Consider the following 27,833-nt stretch of genomic DNA (forward strand, 5'->3'; position numbering starts at 1 on the left):
AACCTCGGGATGAACTTTCTGTAGTAGCCCACCAACCCAAGAAATGATTTGACCTTTTTCTTGGTATTGGGTCTGGGCCAATCACGAACAGCTTCTATCTTGGCCTCTAGGGGTTTGATCACTCCTCCCCCTACTATGTGACCCAAGTATTTTATTTCTGGGCTACCCAGCTGCAGTTTGTTCTCTTTGCAGAGCCTAGGCCAAAGCACTTCCTCCCCTGGGTTAAAGTGCCTCTCCCTGCCTTCCTGGTCATCCCAAGCTTTCTTTCTAACCTTTTGAGCTTGCAGGGTCTCTGCTGCTAGCTCTAGGTTTCTCTTCAGGTCATTCCTTAAAGAGTCTATATATGTCACAACGTCTTGTGGGTCATCCTGGGTGATCTGCTCCCAATTTTGTTTGATCAAATCAAGTGGCCCTTTCACCCTTCTCCCAAACAAAAGTTCAAACGGACTGAACCCGGTACTGGCTTGTGGCACTGATCGATAAGCAAACAAAAGGGATTGCAGCTTCTGGTCCCAATTGTTTGGATTCTCTGCCAAGTAAGCCCTAATCATGCGCATCAGAGTCCCATTGAACTTCTCCGTTAACCCATTACTTTCAGGGTGATAGGCAGTGGTTTCCTTGTGTTTAATTCCACAGATTTGCCATAACCATTTCATGAGCTTCGATGTAAACGATGCGCCCAAATCTGTGATTATTTCTGAGGCAAATCCCATCCTGGACATATACCCCACCAAGGCATCTGCCACTGTGTTAGTTTCAATGTTAGTCAAGGGAATGGCTTCAGGGTACCTCGTGGCATGGTCCACAATGGTGAGAATGAACCTGTTCCCCCTCTTTGTGGCCTTGGGCAAAGGTCCCACAATATCCACCCCTATACATTTGAATGGAGTGTCAATCACAGGCAAAGGGCACAACTTTGCTTTGGTCCTGTCACGGTTATTCCCCTGCCTCTGACACACATCACATTGTTTACAGAATTCTTTGATCTGCTTTCCTATTTCAGGCCAGTAAAAATTCTGTGTGATTCTCTGCTGTGTTTTGTTCACCCCTAAGTGCGCAGCAAACATGTCAGAGTGCCCCCTTTGTAAGATCATGGGGCGATACTTTTCAGGTACCACTAGATGACTTCTGATCCCATCTCCCCCTTTTGAGATATTCCTCAGGGTCTCTCTATATAAAATTCCCTGTTTCTCTCGAAATCTCACTGGGGTTTCAGGTGTTAGCTGGGCGTCTGTCACCTGTTCAAAACACTTTTGGAGAGTGGCGTCTGCCTTTTGCTGTTGGCCAAATTTGCTGTTCGTGGTTAAGGTTTCTACCACAGCTTCTGAACTCCCTTCACCTGCTTCCGTCTCGGGCTCAACAGTACCCCCCTGAACTGTCCCCGTGGTGGCTTGTGAGCGTGTAATCACTAGCACCCGTTTCACATGTTCAGCCAGGTCATTTCCCACGAGCACGGCTGCTGGCAGAGTCGATGAAATCGCTAGCCGCCAAACTCCCCTCCAGCCTTGAAAGCTCACAGGTACCTCAGCTACTGGCAGCGAGATCACCTGTCCCTCAATCCCTGCCACCTTCATGCTCTCATTTGGGATTATATACTCCCTAGGAATAATATCTGGATGGCACAGGGTCACTTGGGAACAAGTATCCCTTAGCCCCCTATACTGATGGTCAAGTATTCCTACGTCCACCCCTGCGGTTTCAAACAACTGTGAATCTGTTCTCACTAGCAAGCAGCGCTTGACCTCCACAGGAGGACCATTTTCCTCAGCCTGATCAGCGGATGTAACTGTTCCAGATTGAGTAGCCATGGCAACAGGCTCCCTCAGTGACAAGGAGCTTTGCTCTTTCTGGACACAGAACACAGCTTTTGGCTTGGTTCCACTCAAATCATGAGGCACATTTCCTTTTAGCTGCTTTAATTTCTCACACTCTGAGATTAGATGGCCCTTTCCTTGACAGAAATAACACTTTCTGCTGTACTTGGAGTCTTTCTCATCTGGTTTTGGTTTTCCCTCCAAAATCTGAGGTCTTGGTTTCGTGTCTGAGGGCTTCCCTTCACCATGGGCCCCTCCCACTTGCTGGTTTCTCCCTGGTCCCTGAGAGTACTTGCTGTAGGTTTCTTTAGGTTTACCTACAGATTTCCCCTCACCTAAGGGCTTTCTTATTTGGGAAATAAAATCTGCGATCTCGGCCGCTTCTGCCACAGATCTAGGTTTCCTTTCCCTCACCTGGAACTTCAGTTCCCCATGCAGGACTGAGTAAAACTGTTCCAGCGCTATCAGGTCTTTGAGCTGCTGGTAGGTCTCTGTCCCCTCCTGCGACAGCCATTTCTCTAGCAGCCTCACCAGTTGGGCCCCCACTTGGGTAAAAGTCTGTTCTGGTTTCTTGGTGAGTGACCTGAATCTTTGCCTCAGCTGTTCCGCATTTATCCCATGTCTGGCAAACACCAGTTTTTTAAACTCAGCGAAATCTTTTAGCAGCTCCTCTGGCATCTCTGCATAGACTTCTGCCAGGCTGCCACTGATTAAAGATCGCATGATGGTCATCTTCTCAGTTTCCCTTACTGAGAAGTCCACAAATGCTCTTTCCACTAGGGAAAAGAACACCTCAGGGCAATCTCCCTTGTGGTATACAGGGAATTTCTTCAGGTCAGTTTTAGACAATTGGCCTCCCTCAGAATCTCTATTGTTATTATTGTTCTGATTCATCAGTTCCAATTTTCTTAACTCAAACGGCATTTTCTCTCTCTCCAATCTTTCTGCTCTTTCCATTCTCTCTCTCTCTAATTCAAATTGCCTTTGTTTCTCTCTTTCCCTTTCCTCCATTTCCCTCACCCTCAGTTCATGCTGTTGGGCTATGAGCATTTTCCTGAGTTCTGGGTTCTGCTCTCCCATGCTGTCCTCCTGCACTGAGCCAAATTCATCATCAGAACCTTGGTCTACCTGGGGTTCCCTCACTTCACCCATTTCTGCCATTTGGCTTCGAGTCAAGGGCATAATCCCCCCACAGAACAGGCTGCTTTCAAAAGTCAAGCCTCAAAATAAAGCGACCACTTTTTTTTCTCTCTCTTTCTTTTGCCTCAGAACCAGCCTTCTATAGATTGCTGCTGTTCTTCAGCACTAACTTGCAACTGTTGCCAGCCGGAGTCCACCCCCCTCTGCTAGGCCTCTCAGCAGACAGGCTAGATCACTGCTACTTCACTCAGCTTTGCCTCAGCCCTTTTCCCGCCAAAACAGGTTGCCTCAGAGCTCCCTAATCTAGTCCCCAATCTGAGTTGGCACGTTCTTCCACTAGCGTACCTCCCCGTGAGGTAAGCCTAGAAGATTACGTACGCGCTCTCAGATTGTCCCTGACTAGACCCCCCTTGCTCTGGGCACACTTGCCAAGGCTTTGTTGGACCACTGGACAACTGGACCAGTCGTATCCCACACGCTGGACACCAATCAATGTGACAACCCCAGACCTACTGGAGTATGCCCCACTTTCACTAAGCTGCCACCAACCATTCCCTGTAAGGAGTCACACAGACCAGGAATGGATTTTCAACAAATAAAAGAATAAGGTTTATTCAAATAACACACAGGGAAAATAAAATGATCAAGTGAATAAGATACAGTAACGTGGCTTAGTCTCAATCATACATACACCAGTTTGGTTCACACAGAACACCTTTAAATAAAGCACAGACCCTGAACCTATCAGTTCTGGCTACCCATAAAGACACCTGAACCTATCAGGTAGGTACTGACTGACACACAGTAGTACCCTGTCTGACACACAGACTCCCACTCCAGCTTCTTCCTCAGCTTCTCCTCACTTCTCCACACAAGCTCCACATATATATACAGTACAGCCCCTCCTCCTGATGTCCCGCCTTCCACTCCCCATAGGATGGAACTTTCCCTCCAACCCATGACAGACAGGTAACATCAGTGCTGTATGTAACACCTTGGTTTACAATTGCCCCACATTATGACGAAACCGCATTACGATCTAAATGGTGTTTTTTTCGCTTTGCGATGATCGGTTCCCTGCTTTGGGAACCGATTCTTCGCAAAATGACAATTTTAAAACAGCTGATTGGCTGTTTCAAAATGGCCACTGGGTAAACAAAATGGCTCCCCGCTGTTTTCTGGGACGGATTCCTCGCAAAAACGGCTGCCCTATGGAGGATCTTCGCTGGACAGTGAGTTTTGACCGCATTGGAATGCATTGAAGGGGTTTCAATGCGTTTCAGTGGGTTTTCCCCCCGCTTTACGATGTTTTCGCTTAACGGCGATTTTCCTGGAATTGATTATCGCCATTAAGCGAGGCACCACTGTACCCCTTTACTCATCTCCAAGCCTGGAAGTCCAGATCTTGGCAGTGACCAGGAGTGCAACTACACAGTTAAACCTGGTGTGCCAGCTGGGCCTGTTCCTTGAAAAGTCCGATTGGGCTGCAGTGCCACATACCTTAGTTAAATCCCATTTGGACTACTGCAACACACTGTGCATAGGACTGCCTTTGAATACAGTTCAGAAACTTCAGCTGGTGCAAAATGCTGCATTCAAACTGTTGACTGGGACTGGTTACAGAGAACATGCTCCTCTCCACAAACCATATTTTACTTCATTTTTACAGGGTCCAGACAACTGTACCAAATGTGCCCATGTAATGGATGGTCCTTATTGTGTTAAATCATGCCCTGCTGGTGTTTTGGGTGAAAATGATACCTTAGTGTGGAAATATCCAGATGAAAATTCAGTATGTCAGTTATGTCATCCAAACTCTATCTGTGGGTGAGTGAGTAGAGATACTTCTAAAACATGTCAAATAGATAGGCTTAAAACATGTTACTTTGCACACTTCCCCTGTGTAAACAAAAAGTAATAGAAACTTAAGTAGCTCATGTACATGAAAACATATGTTGAAGGTATAAATGCATCTGCCACACTGTGTTTTGCTTTTTCCCCAAGAAAAGGTTTATTTTATACTGCTTGCATTTCAGCTTCCAATTTTTAAAAAATCAGCATGAAAAAATTTATAGATGTATATTCTTGTGTGCACAAAAACTTGCACTTATTTTTGCATACCTTTTCTCTGCTTTTTGCTTTTTTAATGCATTTTCCCAGTTAATGCTTTTGTATTTGTTTTTTCTTATGTATTTGCAGTTGTGCAATTTATTTGGAGAAATGTGTAGCATAATTTAAAGAAGTGTGAAAAAAAGAGGATAATTGTGCTCTGGTACACATATTGCTTTGGAAAATGTAAATAAGGGCCATTATTGTTAGATTGTGAACCAAACAAATAATTACACCATCACTACATGCAAAGTGAATAATATTTTTAACTAAATAAAATATTGATTAAATAATTATATTTAATCAGTAGTTTTTAGAGAAAAAAGATTTTAAAGAAAAGAAAAAGCTATGTAGAAGATAGAAACTGAATGGTAAGCAATAAATTTTCTTCATAGGGCAAATGGATTTTAACCAAGGAATAGGATTTTAACCAAGAAAATGATAGGATTTAAGAGATAAATGACTGTCACAGTATGGCTTTTCGGTTCGGTGTTGAGACTGCTCTGACTATTTTCAAAGCCTAATGTTCTTTTCAGTTTTTGGCACCATGTCCAAATGGACGCTTAATTTTACATAGGTTGGCCCAAAATCCAGCCCCAGTTTTAAGATCCTCATGGGTGAGAACTATATTGCTACCTGCTGTATGGTTAATATAATTTATTTAGGGGCTCTCTGTCACAGGATCGCCCCACTAAAATTTTAAACTAAACTGTGTTACAAAGGATATCGTTTTTGTTGATATCCAAAGCATCTTTCAGTTGATCCTAGTTTCTCTCTTGCAACTTAACAGATAACCCTCTGTTTCTGATAAGAGCACACATCCATGAGTTTCAGATACTCAACAGATTCTTTGTGCAAGCCAAGGGCAATACTAGTCTTAACACATCCTAGCATATTTTTTCTAAAGTCTAGGACATGAGCTAAAGTGGCCATTTGAGAATATAAGAACATGGGGGAGGGCTTTGTCACAGTGGGATCAGTTGCATTTCAGGAGGGCCCCTGAAACTGACTGAGACCACTTGGTTTCAACCACCCCAAACTTGGGGAGGAAAGGACTTCTACTAGAAAAAGTGAAAGCCTGAAGCAAGAGAATCTGACTGAGAACCGAGGAAGGCCGGGTGATGCCTGGATTTGCCTCTCTTTGAAGTCTTTTTTCTGAAAGCAGAACTTGAGTGGTGCCATCTTGGCACAAAGCTGTGAATGCCTCAAGCAGAGAGCAGAAAAGTCAGAATGATTTTGAACTTGAAGTAAGTGGCTTGCTTTACAAATGGAACTCTTAAAGACCTAAACAGTGAAGAGATGATACTGGAGCAGAATCAAACTAGATCTTAGTATAACCCTTAGCAGAGAAAACACAGGCCTCAGAGAAACTAGGCCAAGGAACATTCACACATAGCTCAGGCAAATAGAGGAACATTCACACATCGTATGGAATGTCATTCTAACACTTTTGTTTTGCCCATCCTCCTTTTGATCTGGCAGATGGCTTGGTCCTGGAATGCAGGCAGGAGGAAACCAGCCATGACAGGCCAAACCATTCACACCAGGGAGCCGGAGAGTGACGGAAAAGAAAAGGACGGAGACAACCACAGGGGGGGTCACTGGACAGTGACTGGGCTGGAAGATCTTCGACTTCTCTTTAGACTACAGGACAGAGGGATTTAGTGAAATTAATAAAAATGATAGGGTTTCTTTTCCTTGCATATCTTGGACTCTGTGGAACACAGGCTTGCTCTTCACATGATACTGCTCCAACAAGGAGGATTGTATGTACAGTGGTGCCTCGCATAGCGATGTTAATTCGTTCCAAAAAAAACATCGCTATGTGAAACCATCGCTATGCGAAACACCATTTCCCATAGGAATACATTGGAAACCGGTTAATCCGTTCCAATTGGAACGGATTGCCGTCGTTACGCGAAAAACCCCATAGGAAACATTGCTAAGCGAAACAATGTTTCCTCCATTGGAATGTATTGAAGCTGACTCAATACATTTCAAGGGCTTTGCAAAGTCAATTTTTGCAATTTTAAATGTGTCATACAAGGGGCAAAAATGGGTTTAAATGCTTGGAATAGTTTCTGCACCTTCTAAAACGGGTGCAAATGTAATTTGGCTTAGATGTGACTTTTCGTTAATTTAGGGTGATTTTTTTTCTCCCCAATAGGAAACAATGGAGCTGTCAAAATTTGGGCTCCATGGATTTCTATGGGGGAGGGAAAAATTCAACCAAAATTAACTAAGAGTCACAACCAAGCCAAGTTTAAGTCTGCACAGGTTTTACAACCTGCACTGACCACCCCAAGCATTTAGAACTTATAACAAATTAAAAAAAGACTCAGAACAAAGTCAAATCAGGATAACAAAGGGTTTATTAAGTGCACATTAAACATCATAAACTTTATAGCATAAGACAACTTTTTAGACTCAGAAATCGAGGTGATTGAACATCTGCATAACTCTTTCAGCAGAGAAACTCTTCTTGCAGTGAAGAAGCATAACATTTCACAACAAACTTTTTTGAAAGTGCATCAGTACACTACAGAAACCCTTCTTGCAGTGAAAAAGCATAACATTTCACAACAACCTTTTTTGAAAGTGCATCAGTACACTACAGAAACCCTTCTTGCAGTGAAGAAGCATAACATTTCACAACAAACTTTTTTGAAAGTGCATCAGTACACTACAGAAAACCTTCTTGCAGTGAAGAAGCAAAAAACTACAGTAAACATTTCAACTTTAACATCAACAATTGAGGTGAAATCATCTAAACCACCCTAACCACCCCAAATCAATGCAGCACTCTTTTAGGGGGTTGATGAGGGGGAGGAAGAAGAAATGCTCCACGTTGAAGCAAACTCAGCAGCACTGGTGGAAGGAGCAGGTTCCTCTTCCTGCATTGGTCTCTTTGTGAGGAACCTGTCCATTGTCAGCTGCCTTTGCCGCCTTTTCAGAATTCCTTGGAAAGGGGACACGATCCTTTCGTCATAGGAATTCAATAAGTTCTGTGCCAGATTCGTGTCCTCGTGATACCGCTGTGCTATAGTCTGCACATAATTCCAGCTGGTCAAAAACCTCTTAAGGTCCCTGGTCGACAGCTCTGCATGCTCTTGCTCTTCTTCCTTGTGCTCCTCCCTCGCCTCCGCCTGAAGATCCACCAGCTCCTGTGTGGTCAGCTCCTGGTCATGACCCTCAACCAGCTCTGCAATGTCATCCTCAGTGACACCAAGGCCCATGTCCCTCCCTAAGTCCACAATGTCCTGCATCACTGTGGACTCAGGTGCAGGTGCTGAAGGACCAGGAGCCACACAGCCTGGCCAGAGCGGGCGCCACGCAGAGTTCAGGTTCCGCTGGGTGATACCGTCCCAGGCCCTGGCGATCATCTTCAGGCAGATGACGATGTCAAACTCCTCACGCCAGAAGTCACGGAGGGTGAGGCTGGTGGTATCAGTCACCTCAAAACAGCGCCGGAACAGCTCCATGGTGTAGCGCTTCTTGAAGTTTGCGATCACCTGCTGATCCATGGGCTGGAGTAGCGGGGTGGTGTTTGGAGGGAGAAACATGATCCGGATGAAGGAGAACTCCTCCAACAAGTCATCCTCAAGGCCTGGAGGATGGGCAGGAGCGTTGTCCATTAGGAGCAGGGACTTCAGAGGCAGGTCACGGTCCAACAGGTACCGCTTCACAGCTGGGCCAAAAGCGTGATTGTCCCAGTCCACAAAGAGTATCCGTGTCACCCAAGCCTTGGAGTTTGAACGCCACATCACCTTCAGCCGTGCTTTGTCTACCTTGTGCTTCTTAAAAGCACGTGGATTTTCAGAGTGGTAGACAAGCAACAGCTTGATCTTCAGGTCCCCGCTGGCGTTGGCACAGAAGAGGAGGGTCAGGCGGTCCTTCATCGGCTTGTGGCCAGGCAGCTTGCTCTCCTCTTGGGTGAGGAAGGTCCTTTTGGGCATCCGCTTCCAGAACAGGCCGGTCTCATCACAGTTGAAAACCTGCTCTGGAAGGTAGCCCTCTGTGGTTACGACCTCGAGGAACTCCACAGCAAAGTCCTCTGCAGCAGTGGTGTCTGAGCTCGCTGCCTCTCTGTGTCTAACCACACTGTGGATGCCAGATCTTGCCTTGAATCGTTCAAACCAGCCTCTGCTGGCCTTGAACTCCTCAGGCTCAGCTGATGATCCGGGCTGCTCTGCCATGAGGTCGGCGTACAAGGACCTGGCCTTTTCACAGATCACAGCCTCAGTGACCGTGTCCCCTCCACGCTGCTTCTCCTCCATCCAGATCACCAGGAGCTTCTCCACCTCCTCCAGGACAGCTGGACGGTTCCTGGTGATCCTTGTGACACCCTTGGCGGCATCCATTGAAAGGATCTTGTCACGCTTGGCCACGATGGTGCCGATGGTCGATGCATTGCGCCCGTACTCCCGGGCGAGATCCGCAATGCGTCTCCCCTCATCGTATTTACAAATGATCTCCTTCTTCATTTCAAGCGTGACCTTCTCCCTGGTCGGCTTGCCAACCTGGGCAGAAGCAGTCTTCTTTGGACCCATGTCCAACGCTGTAGCTACGTTAAATGGAAAAAAAAAGTCAGTGATGTACATCTGCCTCACCTTCCCACACCTGGCCAAAACTGCCCTGGACAGGCAAGTGGCAGTTTTGGCACACACACATGCACCACAACCTGGGGGGGGGGAGAAATAAACCCTTACCTACCTCAGGATCAAACGGATCGTTTGGAAAAGCCTGGAAGGCAAGGCCTGAAGGCACACCTGAAGGCAAGGCCTAAGCAAAGAAAAATTCAGAACAATTAGACTGACCCTTACAACACCCTCCACCACAAACAAAGGAGAAAAAACCCACAGGAAAAGAAACGTTACCTACCTCAGGATCAAACAGCCACCAAAGGACTCACAACAACACACCACACCACACCACACCACACCTACAGGAAAAACATTCAAAATTGGAATAAGAAGCAGCAGTCCCAGTGTGGCTCCAGCACCCTTGGACCCCAGCCCCCACCCCACCCCATGGGCAGCCAGGCACAGAGAAAAAAAGTTGTAAAATGGCTTTTCAGTTGAGGACCCCAATCCCAGGCTCAGGCAAGCATAACTCCACCAGAAACAGCAGTCCCAGTGTGGCTCCAGCACCCTTGGACCCCAGCCCCCCCCACCCCATGGGCAGCCAGGCACAGAGAAAAAAATTTGTAAAATGGCTTTTCAGTTGAGGACCCCAATCCCAGGCTCAGGCAAGCATAACTCCACCAGAGACAGCAGTCCCAGCACAGAAACCCCCAGCAAAAAATCCCCTGCAATTCCCCCAATTAACCCCCCCATAACCAAAGCTAGAGCCAGCCAGACCCAACATCCCCACATGGCAGAAAGAAAACATTTAAAACAGAAAAATCCCACACAAATGCACAGAAACCCCCAGCAAAAAAAACCCTGCAATTCCCCCAATTAATCCCCCCCCCATAACCAAAGCCAGAGCCAGCCAGACCCAACATCCCCACATGGCAGAAAGAAAACATTTAAAACAGAAAAATCCCACACAAATGCACAGACCCAAAATCCCCCTTGCAAAAAACATGTAGCATTTCAGAAATGCAAGCTTACCTTCTCTTGCTCAAGCACAGGATGCACCCCCAAAACACAGTCCAAAGTGACAAATGCCAACCTTGGAAGCGCACATGGGAGAGTGAACCAAGGATGCATGGGCAAGGGGTTTTATACCTTCCCCGCACAGGCACAATGCATCCTGGGTACTGGCAGTTAGGATTTGAGGAAAACAAGAAATTAGCTTTGCAACACAGCCAGTTTTCCCGCTCTTTTTGCAAACATCGCTAAGAAATTAGCATTGCAACACAGCCAGTTTTCCCGCTCTTTTTGCAAACATCGCTAAGCGAAACGGGACCATTGACAGCATTCGCTATGCAAAGCACGGCCCCAACCATCGCTATGCGAGTTTCCTCCATAGGAAACATCGATATGCGAGGCAGTATTTTCCCCGGAAAACCCCATCGCTATGCAAATAAATCGCTACACAAGGCATTCGCTATGCGAGGCACCACTGTATAACCTTGATGGGGATTGCACTTTTGATTGTTTGAAGTTTAATTGCTTGATATATTTCTAAGTTTACTCCTCTGTGTGCTACTGTGTGTGCCACCCTGAATGTTGCTTCAGCGATAAGGCCAGGTGCTGATTTAGATTCAGCCATTTTATTGTTGTCAGAGAACCTAGGCACATTCACACATCGTATGGAATGGCTTTGTTTTGCCTATCCTCCTTTTGACCTGGCAGATGGCCTGGTCCTGGAATGCAGGCAGGAGGAAACCAGCCATGACAGGCCAAAACATTCACACCAGGGAGCCAAAGAGCCAAAGAGTGAAAGCCATATATCAGGGCCCAGGAAGGCTACACATAAACATACCAAAAGATAAGGTTCTTTCCCCAGACATTCAGGCGCATCTTGGTCATAGGCCAAGGACACATGTGCACACAATCTGCATATCTATAGGGAACCAATAGATCAACGTAGTTGGCATCACTGCCCAATGAGGGACTGGATCCAAACTTGGGGTACAAATGATCAATAGAATTGTAGCATTTTATTACTCTTTGTTTGTATCATTATAAAACATATGTACACTGTATTTTCGTGATCCTTTCTGCTTTTAAGAGAAGTCCCAGCTGACCTTTTATTTACCCAAATAAAATTGGGCCTTTGGTTCAGCTGTTGCGTCTATGCCTGATTCCTTGCCGGAAAACTGAAACCCAAATCTGGCCAGTAACAGAGAGTGGGTGCAACCTCTCAGAGGAAGTGACTGGATCTATATCCTCCCAGACCAGGGAGACCGGCGAGCATTCCCCCCTTATGAGGCTTGATTGGGAGAAACATAAAGAAGGAGAATAGGGGAGGGAAAGAGAACAACTTTGCTTCTATTGCGGCAATAAAACTCGCTTCTGCAGGACAATATAACCATAAACTATTGAGGGATTTAAATCTATGAAGCAGCCAGAAACAGCCTTGGGAAAAGCCCTTGCTCCCTGTCAGCCATGGCTAACTAAGAAGCCCAGGGAGAGAAAGACTGAAGGGTAAATGTTTTTGCCCCAAGAATTTTTAATTAATTAATTGATTGATTGATTGATTGATTATGATGATGATGATCATTATCATTAAAGTTACGATCCTGTAGTCACATAAAAAAGAAAAAAGTAATAATTACCTATAAATACAGTTATACTTCCAATAATTTTCTTACCTATAGTATACTAATAATATTTAAACATTTATAACTCTTCTCCTTCTAACCCTACAGTTATTCAAACTACCAGCATTTCAGCCCATTTTCCAATTGATCTCCTGCACCAGAGGCCAACAAGGGATTCCATACTTCCATACAATTATCTTGTTTTATTTCAGCTCTATAGAGTTTAATGCGATAGGTCAGTTTTTCCATCAGTGCCAGTCTGCATATTCTATTTTGAAATCTTTGCAAAGACAAGTCCTTAGTGTCCTTCCAGTGTTCGGCAATTTCATTACAGGCTCCTCCTAATATAATCACAATTAGTTCCTTATTCACAGTGTTGTTGTTCCCTCCTGTAAATAACAAAAAGTGGCAAATTTTGAGATTATTTTTTCTTTTGTTATACTTTCCAACCACTTAATCACCTTAGACCAGAAAATTTCCACTCTTGGGCATGTTAACCACATATGTTCCAAAGTTCCTTTATTCCTGCACTTCCTCCAACATACGTCTGATATTCCTTTATTTATTCTATTTAATTTTAAAGGGTGTAAGTGCCATCTGTGCACTGCTTTTAACACTGTTTCTTTAGCTTGAGATGAAACTGATTTGTCAGGTTGAGAGGCCCATATTCTTTTCCACGTGTTTTCTAATATTTCAATTTTTAAGTTTGTCTCCCAAACTATCTTGGATCCCATATTGTCTCCAAATTGTTTATCTATAATACTTTTATAAATGGCTGAAATTAACCCCGTTTTCCTTTTATTCCCTACCTCTATACAGTATTTCTCTATTTCTGTTAATGGTTTATTTGAGCCCAGTGTTTTATGCAGTTGAGCTGCCAAATTTCAAATTTGGATTATCTGATACCAATTAGTTGCTATATACCTAGTTTTCTCCTGGAGCTGTCCAATTGTAATAGGTTTTCTTTGTATAAACAAGTATCTTATTCTATTCATTCCTCTCTCTTTCAATTGTTTAAATTGTGTGTACTTATCTTGAAACTTAATTTTAGGGTGTTCTAATATAGACACATAATGGAGGTATAGGGGAGCGAAGCTTATCATATAGTTCCTCAATGTCCGGAGTAATTCTTTAGTAAAAGGATTCCATATTTGTTTCTCATTTGTCAAGATTCTTTCTTTATATACGTCCAGTGACCCTCCTTGTTCTTCTCTGTCCATTCTTGCCCATTCAGGAGTCTTGCAGTCTTGTATAAGTTTGATTATTTGAGCCATTTGAAAAGCTTCATAATATTTTAGTAAATATGGTATTGCTAGCCTTCTATTTCTATTTGGGCCGTACTTAACTGTGTTTATGAATCTCAGGGATTTACTTTTCCCTGCAATAATTTTTTCCAATATGGCTTGCCATTGTTTTATCTTTTTCATTTCCAATTGTAGAGGGACATTTTCAAATAGAAATAGATGTTTTGGTAGGATATGAGCTTTTTCTATTGCAATTCTGCCCAATAATGTTAAATTTAATCTTTTCCATTTTTTAATTTTTTTACTTTATAGAAATACTTCTTTATAGTTCCTATCGACTAATTGCCGTATATTTTTTGTTATCCAAATCCCCAAATATTGGAAACTTGAATAACATAGGTCTAAACCTGTTCTTTTCTTGATTTCTTTTTGTTCTAGCATAGGAATATTTATGCATAGTAATTTAGATTTATTGTAATTAATTTTTAATCCTGTATAACATTTGAATTCTTCCAATATTTCTTTAAATGTTTCTATACTTTCCATCGGGGATTCTAAGAATAAAAGTGTATCGTCAGCATATGAATAAATTTTATGTTGCTTATTTCTAACGATTATTCCCCTAATATTAATATTTTTTCTAATAAGTGCAATGAGTGGCTCTATGCAAATATTAATGGAGACAATGGGTCTCCTTGTCTTGTTCCTCTATATACCGTGTTTCCTCGAAAATAAGACGGGGTTTTATATTAATTTTTGGTCCAAAAATGCATAAGGGCTTGTTTGCTTGCTTGCTTGCTTGCTTGCTTGCTTGCTTGCTTGCTTGCTTGCTTGATTGATTGATTGATTGATTGATTGATTGATTGATTGACGATTTTTTAAAGCCACGCCATTACTAGTGGCAGATTTTCAGGGGATGTTTAATTTTATTTTTATAAAAATCTATGTTTATTCAAATACAGTCATGTCATCTTCTTCTGGTTGCTGCACAATGGTGGAGGGTGGGCTTTCACTTAACTAGGGCTTATTTTGGGGTAGGGCTTATATTACGAGCATCCTGAAAAATCATACTAGGGCTTATTTTCAGGTTAGGTCTATCTTCAGGGAAACAGCGTAATTGAAATTTTTCAGGTTCAATTCCATTTATTAATATTGAAGCCCTTGCCCCTTCATATAGCATTTTAAAAAACTGATAAATGTAACACCCATATTCATTTCTTTCTAATAATTTGAACATATACCACCATTCCATGTGGTCAAAAGCTTTGAGAGCATCCAATGAGAGTATTGCTACCTTCTGTTTTTTTTCTGATGCAATATGCATAATATTTGATTAGATTAGGTATTAGACTTGGAACAGCATCTAGTGTGGCTGAAAAGGTCAATTCGAGAGTGACAATCCCTTCCATAATGAAGACAAATAGTCTGTCCCCTGTCCTGGTTTCGGGACTACCTCTTTGCCTGGGCCTGCTGGACAAGGGTCTCTACAAATTGGGAGAGGCCGTGATGCACCACCTGCCTCCAGGCTGAACGCTCAGATGTCAAGGTTTCCCATCTGTTGAGGTCCATTCCGAAGGCCTTCAGATCTCACTTGCAGATATCCTTGTATCACAGTTGTACCCTCTGGGACACTTTTCCTGCACTAATTCTCCATTCAGGAGATCTTCTGGAATCCGACCATCAGCTATTCTCACAACATGCCCAAGCCAATGTAGACATTGCTGTTTCAGTAATGCATACATGCTAAAAATTCCAGCTCATTCTAGGACTACTCTATTTGGAACTTTGTCCTGCCAGGTGATACCAAAAATGCGTCAGAGACAATGCATATGGAACGTGTTCAGTTTCCTCTCCTGCTGTGCACAAAGGGTCCAGGATTCACTGCAGTACAGGAGTGTGCTCAGGACACAGACTCTGTAGACCTGGATCTTGGTATATGCCGACAGCTTTTTATTAAGCCATACTCTCTTTGTGAGTCTAGAGAACATGGAAGGTGCTTTGTCAATGCATTTATCCAGCTCAACATCTAGGCAGAGAGTGTCAGAGATCATTGAGCACAAAGGTACACAAAGTCATGAACAACCTCCAGTTCTTCTGTGGAGATGTGGTAATAGAGGGAGGTGAGTCCACACCCTCGCCCATGATTTGCATTTTCTTCAGGCTGATCGTTAATCCAAAGTTTTGGCAGGTCTTGCTAAAACGATTCATGAGTTGTTGGAGGTCTTCAGCAGAGTGGGCAACAACAGCTGCATCATCGGCGAAGAGGAAGTCCCGCATGCATTTTGACTGGACTTTGGTCTTTGCTCTCAATCTAGAGAGATTAAATAGCTTTCCATCTGATCTAGTCTGGAGATAGACACCTTCTGTTGCAGTTCCAAAGTCATGCTTCAGCATGACAGCAAAACAGATCCCAATCAGGGTTGGCATGAGGACACAGCCCTGTTTCACTCCGCTTTGGATGTCAAAGTGATCTGATGTTGAGCCGTCAAAAACTATGGTGCTCTTCATTCCCTCATGAAAGGACCTGATGATGTTAAGGAGTCAAGGGGGACATCCAATCTTGGGAAGTATTTTAAAAAGGCCATCCCTGGTAACCAAATCAAAGGCCTTTGTGAGATCTATGAAGGCCACAAAGAGTGACCGTCGTTGTTCCCTGCATTTCTCCTGCAACTGTCTGAGGGAGAATACCATGTCAGTGGTGGATCTATTAGCTCAAAATCCACACTGTGATTCTGGACAGACTCTGTCTGCAAGCACCTGGAGCCTCTTCAGCACAACATGGGCAAGCAGTAGTCTCTACAATGCTAAGCAGAGAGATGCCACGGTAGTTATTGCAGTCGCCCCTGTCTCCTTTGTTCTTACACAGTGTGATTATGTTTGCTTCATTTTTTAATTCTTGTTGTGCTCTGTAAAACATTTTGTGTGTCTCTTAGTATTGTACTTTTTTAACATGCACTCCAGTTCAATATTATATTTTGGCTTCTCGGTTTTATGGTTTCAATTTTTTTGTGCTCTTCATGTGAACTTTTTGTTTAGATATATAGACTTGGTCACTCTGATTTTTCTGTAAAATTTTTCTTTGTGCCTTTTTAACCCTCTTTATAGTGTGCATGAATATATATTTTCCTTGAAGCTTAATTTAATTTCAGAGTTTTCATCTTGAAATTTTATTTCTTGCATTGTGATTTGTTTTTATGCCCTTTCAATATTTCTTTTTGCATCTTAAAATTCACTTGTAATTAAATCATTAAATGTTACTGTTTTTTCGGGCATTTCATTTTTTTGCAATGAATTTTATTTTCAGGAGTCATTGGATTTAAGTGTCTTTCTTGAATAAATAAATAAATATCGCCGTGGGGAGGGGGGCAATGATAACTTCCTCAATGGCTCAAGGGGACGTTTCTTTCAAAAAGGTTAAGAAACACTGGCTTAGGGCACCCGAATCTTTCAATTTTGCTTGTAGATTATTTTTGCTGTGCTTCAGCAAAATATATGGCACAACTGCCATCATGCCATAATAAATCTTTTAAGACAATTCGTGATTTCATCATTAACCTATACAGTTTTGGAATCTAAGCAAACAGGAGGCCCCTTTCCAGCATTTCTCAAAAATAGGAGAGAAAAAGCAGCCTACACCTAGAGTTTGGGCAAGGAAGCATAGGGCAATAGTAATTGTCTGGAAATCAATGCAATTAATTATGGCTGCTCATCATAATTTTTAAAGGTCATTTCTGCAAAATCCAAGATAATGCAGTCTTTTAACTGCTATTTTGATTTGTTAGAGCAGAAGGACAATAATTGTCCATGCTTAATAGCAGGCATGTTTGTAGTCTTTTCTATTTAGAAATCAGTGTTGTATTTGGATTAAATGGCTACTGAGAGTTCTAATTCTCTAAACCCACTCTTTATTTTTAAAAGGAGACTGGAATGGGATGGAGCTGCTGTATGTTTAAATATTGATGATTTACTACTACATTATTTGTATGCAAAATTAAATGATTTCCAGTTGTTCTAAGCATCTATAGCCTATTTTCCTTCTTTCTCCCTTTTCTCATATTAAATGTTTGCCTTCTCTCATCTGATGGATTCATTTGTTTATGGTTTGTTTGATCTAATTATGGGATTCATAAGGAATACGATGAGTTAGGGAACCAAAAGATTCAAGTGACTTGGCTGCATGTTTGGCTCTACCTCCATGCCCTTTTCTTTACAGCACTATAAAAGAACCTTGATCAAAGTCTGAGTGGCAGAGCTACGCAACATAGCTAAAGGTAAAGGTTCCCCTTGACAATTTTTGTCCAGTCATGTTCGACTCTAGGGGGTGGTGCTCATCCCCGTTTCCAAGCCATGGAGCCAGCGTTTTGTCCGAAGACAATCTTCTGTGGTCACATGGCCAGTGCGACTTAGACACGGAACGCTGTTACCTTCCCACTGAGGTGGTCCCTATTTATCTACTTGCATTTGCATGCTTTCGAACCGCTAGGTTGGCGGGAGCTGGGACAAGCGTCAGGCGCTCATTCCATCGCGTGGATTCGATTTTACGACTGCTGGTCTTCTGACCCTGCAGCACAGGCTTCTGCAGTTTAGCCCGCAGCGCCACCACGTCCCTCCACAGCGCCACCACATCCCTGCCACGCAACATATGACCCTGTAAAAAAGGTGTCTCCCCCCCCCCTTGGACAACCGTGGCAGAAAGAAACATGTGATCAGGGGAGTTCAACTTGCTGTGTGAATTTCCTTTAATAGAAATAGCTAGAGTTACAATTCTGAAAGACTATTATGGAACGCCTTTTTTAAAAAAGCAGCCCAAGGGTTTGTTTGGGTTTTCAAAAAATTTTCTGAGTGTTAGGTCTAATGAAAAGTACCACACTGTTTTTGCCTTGCAGCATCCTTGCTGTGTGAAGATACTGCAGTGCTGATTTGAAGATGAAACAGAGGAAGGAGGAAGCTAGCTGTGTTTCTTAGCCCTTGGCTTCTTTTGTCAACTGACAATTAATTACAATGTCTGATGCTAAGAACTGACCAAGGACCAAAGCTCCACACTATACACCAACCACCAGCTGGTATTTTCAGATGGAAACAAAGTTGTGTCACTGCAGACACAAGCTGTAGCTGTGAATTACCATTCTTTTTCTCATCTAGCCACCCAGAGTGGTAGAATATACCAGATGGGCAGAATATAAATCAAACAAATAAATAAATAAAATAAAATATCTATTTCTGCTCTTCCGGGTCATTTCAGAATCTCTGACAGGTATCCTTGCCAAATGCCCAGCAGCACTTGCTGCTCAGAATTGGCATCCAAATGACTGGCATCTGAGCATCTGAGCTTTTTCACTTTAAAGCATTGGGCTTCGGGATCAGGTGGCAGGGGAATGAAATGGCACATTGCTGTATGTAGCATGCCGTTCCCTGTGTGTGTGTGTGTTTTCTCTTTTAAATTAGTATGTATGCTTTGATCTAGATTGAAACCAGCACAGGTGCAGGCAAGGATGGTAGTCTTACCCTCCCCAGATGCTTCCATTTACAAACGCAGTAGTTAAAGGTGGAAGAAGACTGTATTGGCATCAAGGGAGGTTTTACTTTTAATTTAACTGCTGCAAAGAGAGGGAGAACTAGGTAAAGTAGCAAACATGAGCTAGATTCAACTTTAGTCTGCCATTGAAGTGAGAGAGCCAGTATGGCATAGTGTATAGCATGTTGGACTAGGACTCAGGAGATGTAGAGTCAAATCCCTGTCAACCATGGAGACTCATTGGGGGTGGAAATGGCAACATCTCACATATCCTGAAAACCCTAAGTCAAGATGTAACAAGATGTAATAGCAAACAAGCAAAAATAAGTTTATTGTGTGGCACACAGGCCATTGCAACATACATCAGATAAAACAATACAATATTACAATATATTACAATATATTGTAATATAATATTACAATATAGTACAATAAAATATTAAAAGCCATTTAGAATCAAATCAAGTTGATTTCTATTATGACACAAAGTTTTAACATCTAAGGAGAGGACAAATGCAGATGGACAACATTAACCAGTGCCAGCAGCAAGCACTTATTGTGAGATGAATAACCCCAAAAGATACAGATACTTAAGTATTAACTTAATTGATAGAGGCAGGGGATACAGGTTTCATTAATAGCAGAGTCTGTCCAGTGAAATCAGTGGGACTTCACACCTATAACTAACAAGTTCTGTTCATTTCAGTGGCCACTAAGTTAAGCCGGTGCTGGATTTAGCTGCTTGCTGTAGTATCATGACTCTGCCACAGTCAAGATCATTCTTCTTTGAATACACGCACCCTTAGCAAAGCCAAAGCATCAAAAGCTGCTACACTGGCAATATAATTTCCTGAGATCTGTGTCAGAACCTGGGTCTAAAGTAGACCACTGTGTAGTCCCTAGGCAGAGTTGATGTTAAACGATCACAGCTGCTGTTCAGTGCGCTGCTTTATTACTCATAAGTTTTTGGCTCTCATCTGAATATAGATGTTGTCTTTGGGGGGAAAACATTGCATTTGAATTCATGTCAAATGATACTAAAATTCTGATGGTTTATTTAAACATGTTAACCAGCCACACTTGATGATAGCTGGAGTCTACAGATGACAAATGAGTAATGCAAATATTCATGAGGACACATAAGTGTACCAGAAGCTTTTTCATAGAATGCTTTTTTAAAAAAATATGCTCATACAGTGGTGCCTCGACTTATAAACACTTTGACTTGTGACCAATTCGAGTTAGGACCAGCTCCAGCCACAAAATTTTGCTTTGAGTTGCAACTGGAGCTTTTAGATGAGACCGGAAAAAAGGCAGGGAAAAAGGCAGGGAATTTAAACTGTTAACTGTTGGTCGGTGAAGAGGCTGCTTCTCTGTAGCTCTTTCATCCCAGTGGTTAGAGAGTGGGCGTTCGGAGGAGGCTTCGGACTGCCTGGTACTGCTTTCTGCTTTTTAAAATGCCAGTTCGGAGTGAATACAGGGTTCTTCTTCGTGGCCTCTGTGAATGCACACTAATGGGGTTAAATCTGCACTTGTGCAGAGGCCTCGGAATATTCTAGAGCTTAAAGTAACACTTTTGGCTCCGCCCCCCAGGACCTCATGGTTCGCCCGTCCTAACAGTTACCTCAGTTCCATTTTTTCCGCTGCTGCAGTTAGGTCTCCTGGCTAGAGCTCCGTGAAATTATTGGAAATTCTTGGAAAATATTTGGCTCCTGTTCGATTCTTCATTGAGGAAAGTACAAAGACTTTATCATTTAGGAGGGGAGGTGTGCGTTTTGGCCCTTTGCGAGGGTTTTCCCTCTCTCCCCCTCCCTTCCCCCCCCCTTGGACTGTTCCCAGGCCTCCAAGGCTTCCTCATCTCCCAGGGTTACTTTTAAAAGCTGCATTTCCTTGAAGAGTCGCACAAAAATCTTTGTGTATGCATTGAAGCGGCCTCTGCGTCCGCAGAACCCGACCCTTTACCTCATATATAACCTAGGGAAAAGAGCAAAGCCTCTAAAACTAAGGCCAAACCCTTAGTTTTATAACCACCAACCCCTCATTCTTCGGCTATTCCTAGCCTGCCACCACAGGCTTCCCCGTCCTTGCCTGTCCTCACTCCTCAGTCTCCTGTTGAGTTTCTTTCCTAGGGCTCTTCGCCTCCATCTTCACTGCCGTCGTCGGTCCCGCTTCCTCCTACTCCGGAATTATCCCTGCAACATCCTCTCCGAAAAACAAGAAGGTGAAAGCGAAGCATTTGGCGCCATCTTTAGAGATTCCCGGTCTCCGAGCCACTCGGGACCGAAGGTCTCACCCCACGGGGCTCGACATCTTCGCCCCAGTAAAGCGAAGAAGCATGCGCCTAAACAGGACTTGCGAAAAGCAAGAAGGCGAAAACGAAGCATTTGGCGCCATCTTTTAGAGATTCCCGGTCTCCGAGCCACTCGGGACCGAAGGTCTCACCCCACGGGGCTCGACATCTTCGCCCCAATGAAGCTAAAGAGCATGCGCCTAAAGAGGACTTGCAACCGCTCAAGCTCTCTAAGAGCTATTTGAGACATTGGAGGCAGCAAATGCAAAAGCTGTATTATCCGCGTCTGCTATACAGCCTTGCTGCGGAAACTTCATCCTCCGAGTCCTCCGAGTCCTCATTGGAATCCTCCAATGAGAGTTCGACATCGTCGGTACCGTCCTTCCCTGATATCAGGAGGAAGAGGCACCGATCGGTACCGAGGGAACCTCCGTTACTGGAGATGCCCGAACATCGATGGACCTCCCAGGTCCCGATACTCCCGCGGGCTCCGGTACCGAAGAAAGAGATCATCTCCTGATACCAAAAGACATAAGAAGAGATGGTACCATGAAGCCTCCCTGGTACAGGAGGTTAAAACATGCTGGTACCATGCCTTGGTACCAAGCAGAAGGCTAAAACATGCTGGTACCAGGAGGTCAAAACATGCTGGTACCATGCCTTGGTACCAAGCGGAAGGCTAAAACATGCTGGTACCAGGGGATTAAAACATGCTGGTACCATGCCTTGGTACCAAGCGGAAGGCTAAAACATGCTGGTACCAGGGGATTAAAACATGCTGGTACCATGCCTTGGTACCAAGCGGAAAGTTAAAACAGGCTGGTACCAGGGGATTAAAACATGCTGGTACCATGCCTTGGTACCAAGCGGAAGGCTAAAACTTGCTGGTACCAGGAGGTTAAAACATGCTGGTACCATGCCACGGTACCAAGCGGAAGACTAAAACAATATATTCCCATAAGAAACGCCTGGTATTGAGGAAGTATTCTTAAGGAAGATACTGAATACTGATGATATGAGGAAGGATACTGAAAAAGAAACCAGAAGTCCTTTTTCACTTCTGATGCTCCACTTTCTTCTACTTCCCATGACTCTGACTCTGAATCTTCCGACTCCATGGCACCAGACCACTCCTAACCTGACCCTGCCAGACTCTGATATTTGTGATGGCTTTCCTCCATCCCTCATTTCCGAATTTCATTCATGTTCTAACATGATACAGAGAATCGATAAGGCTCTTGATTTAACAGTACATCAACTTCAAACAGAGTCTGATAAGGTTTATGCAGATATTGATGAGGAATCAGTGCCTTCCCTGTGCTTGTCCCTTATCCCATCTTTATTCTGCTTGCTTCAGTAGACCTGGGAAAAGCCCTTCTCTGTCCCTAAAATGTCTAGGCTTGTAGAAAATCTGTACAAGACCTATGGTACCAATACAGATTTTTAACTAGGCATCCTCCTCCTTATGTGGATGTGGACGCCACACAAGCCAGATCACGCTCAAGATCTACTACCGCACCGAGCAGCGAGGAGGTTAGAAAGCTCATCTACATGGCAGCTATGGGCGCCTACCATATCAACCTCTCTAACTGTGCACTACCCTCTCTTCAGGCAGCCCCAGCAGCATTTAATCTGAAAGGGCTTGCTCTCCATTAAGACGCCATGTCCCTCACTCAGCAAGAGAGTGTGATAGCGCATCACATTATCGAGGCCACCTCCAAACAACTCATGACTGGGGTAACCTTGCAAAGACACGATTGGCTAAGGTCAGCCAACATTTCTGATTATGTCAGATTTGGAATAGGGGACTTGCTCTTTGATAGCTCTAGGTTATTCGATCCCTAGATGGCCTTCAAAGAATGAGGAAAACAGCATGGTCGTACCACGTTCAGCCTTATAGATCTCAAAAATTCCCATTGATGCATCAGTACTCTTATAGTGTATACAGACCTTATACTTCTCAACGAAGATATCTCCCTCAACAGTTGGCTCAGTACCACAATCCAATCAACGCGACCATCCCCACCATTCCTATACGAAGTTGACAAAAAATCCAACAGACACTGTGACTCCCTCCCGCTTACCACCGCTCGATTCTGCGTCACATGTTCAGTATGCTTGCTCCCTTCTTTCTGCATGGACCCACATCACCTCGGATGCCTGGGCTCTTTCCATTGTCACCTATGGGTACACCATAGAGTTTTGGGATACACCGGCTCAGCGGGTGATTTACACTCACTCTTCTACCACTCTATGAGACAAGGTAAAGATCCTTTTTGGAAAATCAGACATATCTCCTGCCACTCCAGGTGGGGGCAGATCACTATGCCCCATTTTGGACCTAAAGGACCTGATTTTTCTTCATCAGCCAGCGCCGTTTTTGCATGGTGACCTTGGAACATATCCTTCCACTAATTCAACAAGGAGATTGGTTTACTTTGATAGACTTGAGTGACGCCTGCTCCCACATATCCATCAGAAGTGATCATTGCGAATACCTCCATTCTCTCTAGGAAGGCCCATTTTAGAGTTCAGCGCCTTGCCATTCAGCTCTCGACGGCGCCTCGAGTATTCACATAGGGGCCATATTGGAATCTTCGCCGGCAAGAGCTTTTCCTTTCCCAGAATGGCACGGTCTAAATTTGTTCCCTGATATGTCGCTCCCCTCCGTTGTCTTGGATCCCAGCCCATCAGGCCCAAAATCTTCGGGGACTCATGATTTCCACCACATCTGTCATAAAGCCCGCGAGGCTCAAGAGGCAGTCCCTACAGACCTGGCATCTGCCCTGTTTAACCCCATGAAAAATACGCCCTACATATGCCTACAGATTACTCATGAGCTTGCACACCAACCCTGCTGGTAATCAACCCAGAAGACTTGGCCCTGGAAAGACTCTTTGCTCCACTCCTACCTACCTCGAGAATCACGACAGACTCCAGTCTGGTTGGATGGGAACCCCACTGTACCAGTCTTCATATCTACGACACCTGGTCAGTGAAGTAAAACTTTCTCTTTTTAAAAAAATCTGGAATTGCTGGCCATCTTCAAAGCATTTCAGGCGCTCCTAACTCTCAACCTAGGCATGGCTGTCCAAGTTACTACGGATAATGTGACAGCAATGTACTACATCAACAAACAGGGAGGCACCCATTCTCTTCCTCTACTGTACCTGACTGTTCAGTTTTGGGAGTAGTGTCTAGAATTCCACATCTTTCTGTCTGCTGTCCACATCTCCGCCCAGGACTTCACATGGGCAGACCATCTGAGCAGGCGAACATACCAAATACACGAGTGATCTCTGGACCATTGCACATTCATCAGAATCTGCAAGAGATTTTTTTTTGTTCCTCCCTGCCATAGATGCCCTTGCAATTGAGGTGAACAGCTAGTGTGCCATCTATCTTTCACGGCCTGGACTAGGGGTAAACTCCCATGGTGCCCTGGAAGGGCTGCTTCATGTACATGTTCCCTCCAATACCTCTCCTACTGTGCATAATAGTGAAGATATGACATGACAATGCCACCGTGATCCTCATAGCTCCATACTGACCCATACGGCTGTGGTTCACAACACTGCTGACAATGTCGTCAGGCTCCCTGAGACCCCTGTCTATTCCTCATCTTCTGACCCAGAATCAAGGGAAAACGTACCGTCCAGGTCTACAAGCTCTTCACCTCATGGCATGGAGAATTCCTCCTCGATAAACTCCATATTATCACACTCCAGGAAGCCCTCTACCAATCAACTCTATTTCTGCAATTGGCTGGCATTTACCAAAATTACTACTCACTGTTACATACAGCACTGATGTTACCTGTCTGTCATGGGTTTGGAGGGAAAGTTCCATCCTATGGGGAGTGGAAGGCGGGACATCAGGAGGAGGGGCTGTACTGTATATATATGGGGATCCTGTGTGGAGAAGTGAAGGAGTTGGAGGAGAGCTGAGAGAAGGAGCTGGTGTGGGAGTCTGTGTGTCAGACAGGGTACTACTGTGTGTCAGTCAGTACCAACCTGATAGGTTCAGGTGTCTGTATGGGTAGCCAGAACTGATAGGTTCAGGGTCTGTGCTTTATTTAAAAGTGTTCTGAGTGAACCAAACTGGTGTATGCATGATTGAGACTTAGCCACGTTACTGTATCTTATTCACTTGATCATTTTATTTTCCCTGTGTGTTATTTAAATAAACCTTATTCCTTTGTTTGTTTAAAAATCCATTCCTGGTCTGTGTGACTCCTTACAGGGAATGGTTGGTGGCAGCTTAGTGAAACTGTGGCATATCCCAGTAGGTCTGGGGTTGCTACATTGATTGGTGTCCAGCGTGTGGGATACGACTGGTCCAGTTGTCCAGTGGTCCAGCAAAGCCTTGGCAAGTGTGCCCAGAGCAAGGGGGGTCTAGTCAGGGACAATCTGAGGGCGCGTAGGTAATCTTCTAGGCGTACCTCACGGGGAGGTGCACTAGTGGAAGAACGTGCCAACTCTGGGGACTAGATTAGGGAGCTCTGAGGCAACCTGTTTTGGCGGGAAAAAGCTGAGGCAAAACTGTGTGAAGTAGCAGTGATCTAGCCTGTCTGCTGAGAGGCCTAGCAGAGGGGGGTTGGACTCCGGCTGGCAACAGTTGCAAGTTAGTGCTGAAGAACAGCAGCAATCTATAGAAGGCTGGTTCTGAGGCAAAAGAGAAAAAAAAGTGGTCGCTTTATTTTGAGGCTTGACTTTTGAAAGCAGCCTGTTCTGGGGGGGCATTATGCCCTTGACTCGAAGCCAAATGGCAGAAATGGGTGAAGCGAGGGAACCCCAGGTAGACCAAGGTTCTGAGGAAGAATTTGGCTCAGTGCAGGATGACAGCACGGGAGAACAGAACCCAGAACTCAGGAAAATGCTCATAGCCCAACAGCATGAAATGGAGGAAAGATTAGAGAGAGAAAAAATGCAGGAAAGGGAGAGGCAAAGGCAATTTGAATTGGAGAGAGAGAAAATGGCGTTTGAGTTAAGAAAATTGGAACTGATGAATCAGAACAATAATAACAATAGGGATTCTGAGGGAGGCCAATTGTCTAAAGCTGACCTGAAGAAATTCCCTGTGTACCACAAGGGAGATTGTCCTGAGGTGTTCTTTTCCCTCGTGGAAAGAGCGTTTGTGGACTTCTCAGTAAGGGAAACTGAGAAGATGACCATCATGCGATCTTTAATCAGTGGCAGCCTGGCAGAAGTCTATGCAGAGATGCCAGAGGAGCTGCTAAAAGACTTCTCTGAGTTTAAAAAACTGGTGTTTGCCAGACATGGGATAAATGCGGAACAGCTGAGGCAGAGATTCAGGTCCCTCACAAAGAAACCAGAGCAGACTTTTACCCAAGTGGGGGCCCAACTGGTGAGGCTGCTAGAGAAATGGCTATCTCAGGAGGGAACAGAGACCTACCAGCAGCTCAAAGACCTGATAGCACTGGAACAGTTCTATTCAGTCCTGCATGGGGAACTGAAGTTCCAGGTGAGGGAAAGGAAACCGAAATCTGTGGCAGAAGCAGCCGAGATCGCAGATTTTATTTCCCAAATAAGAAAGCCCTTGGGTGAGGGGAAATCGATGGGGAAACCTAAAGAAACCTACAGCAAGTACTCTCAGGGACCAGGAAGAAACCAGCAAGGGGGAGGGACCCATGGTGAAGGGAAGCCCTCAGACATGAAACCAAGACCTCAGATTTTGGAGGGAAAACCAAAACAAGATGAGAAAGACTCAAAATACAGCAGGAAATGTTATTTCTGTCAGGGAAAGGGCCATCTAATCTCAGAGTGTGAGAAATTAAAGCAGCTAAAAGGAAATGTGCCTCATGATTCGAGTGGAACCAAGCCAAAAGCTGTGTTCTGTGTCCAGAAAGAGCAAAGCTCCTTGTCACTGAGGGAGCCTGTTGCCATGGCTACTCAATCTGGAACAGTTACATCTGCTGATCAGGCTGAGGAAAATGGTCCTCTTGTGGAGGTCAGGCGCTGCTTACTTGTGAGAACAGATTCTCAGTTGTTTGAAACAGCAGGGGTGGACGTAGGAATACTTGACCATCAGTATCGGGGGTTAAGGGATACTTGTTCCCAGGTGACCCTGTGCCATCCAGATATTATTCCTAGGGAGTATGTAATCCCGAATGAGAGCCTAAAGGTGGCAGGGATTGAGGGACAGGTGATTTCGCTGCCAGTAGCTGAGGTACCTATGAACTTTCAAGGCTGGAGGGGAGTTTGGCGGCTAGCGATTTCATCGACTCTGCCAGCAGCCGTGCTCGTGGGAAATGACCTGGCTGAACATGTGAAACGGGTGCTAGTGATTACATGTTCACAAGCCACCACGGGGACAGTTCAGGGGGGTAATGATGAGCCCGAGACGGAAGCAGGTGGGGGGAGTTCCGAAGCTGTGGTGGAAACCTTAACCACAGACAGCCGATTTGGCCAAGAGCAAAAGGCAGACGCCACTCTCCAAAAGTGTTTTGAACAGGTGACAGACGCCCAGCTAACACCTGAGACCCCAG

The 27,833-nt window shown here is 44.4% G+C and overlaps 1 protein-coding gene and 1 long non-coding RNA gene across 4 annotated transcripts in view; one reads left to right on the forward strand and one right to left on the reverse strand.

The window, feature by feature from the left end:
- Positions 1–18,739, forward strand: part of LOC140707983 (epidermal growth factor receptor) — an 81,905-nt gene extending 63,166 nt beyond the window's left edge. Inside the window, exons 15-17 of one of the 3 annotated variants that reach the window (XM_078377463.1) lie at positions 4,624–4,781; positions 17,734–17,791; positions 18,407–18,739. In XM_078377463.1, the coding sequence (XP_078233589.1) occupies positions 4,624–4,781; positions 17,734–17,752 (177 nt within the window). In that variant the 3' untranslated portion in view covers positions 17,753–17,791; positions 18,407–18,739. Of the gene's footprint in view, positions 1–4,623; positions 4,782–6,545; positions 11,798–17,733; positions 17,792–18,406 lie in introns of those variants that run through there. The other 2 variants (XM_078377464.1, XM_073002570.2) reach the window with 2 other exon arrangements.
- LOC140707986 (uncharacterized) overlaps positions 1–27,833 on the reverse strand; it is a 479,255-nt gene that overhangs the window by 160,103 nt on the left and 291,319 nt on the right. The gene's annotated exons all lie outside the window — the stretch shown is intronic.

The sequence above is a fragment of the Pogona vitticeps genome, chromosome 6 (assembly GCF_051106095.1).
Source record: "Pogona vitticeps strain Pit_001003342236 chromosome 6, PviZW2.1, whole genome shotgun sequence".
In the NCBI taxonomy this organism is placed as follows: Eukaryota; Metazoa; Chordata; class Lepidosauria; order Squamata; family Agamidae; genus Pogona; species Pogona vitticeps.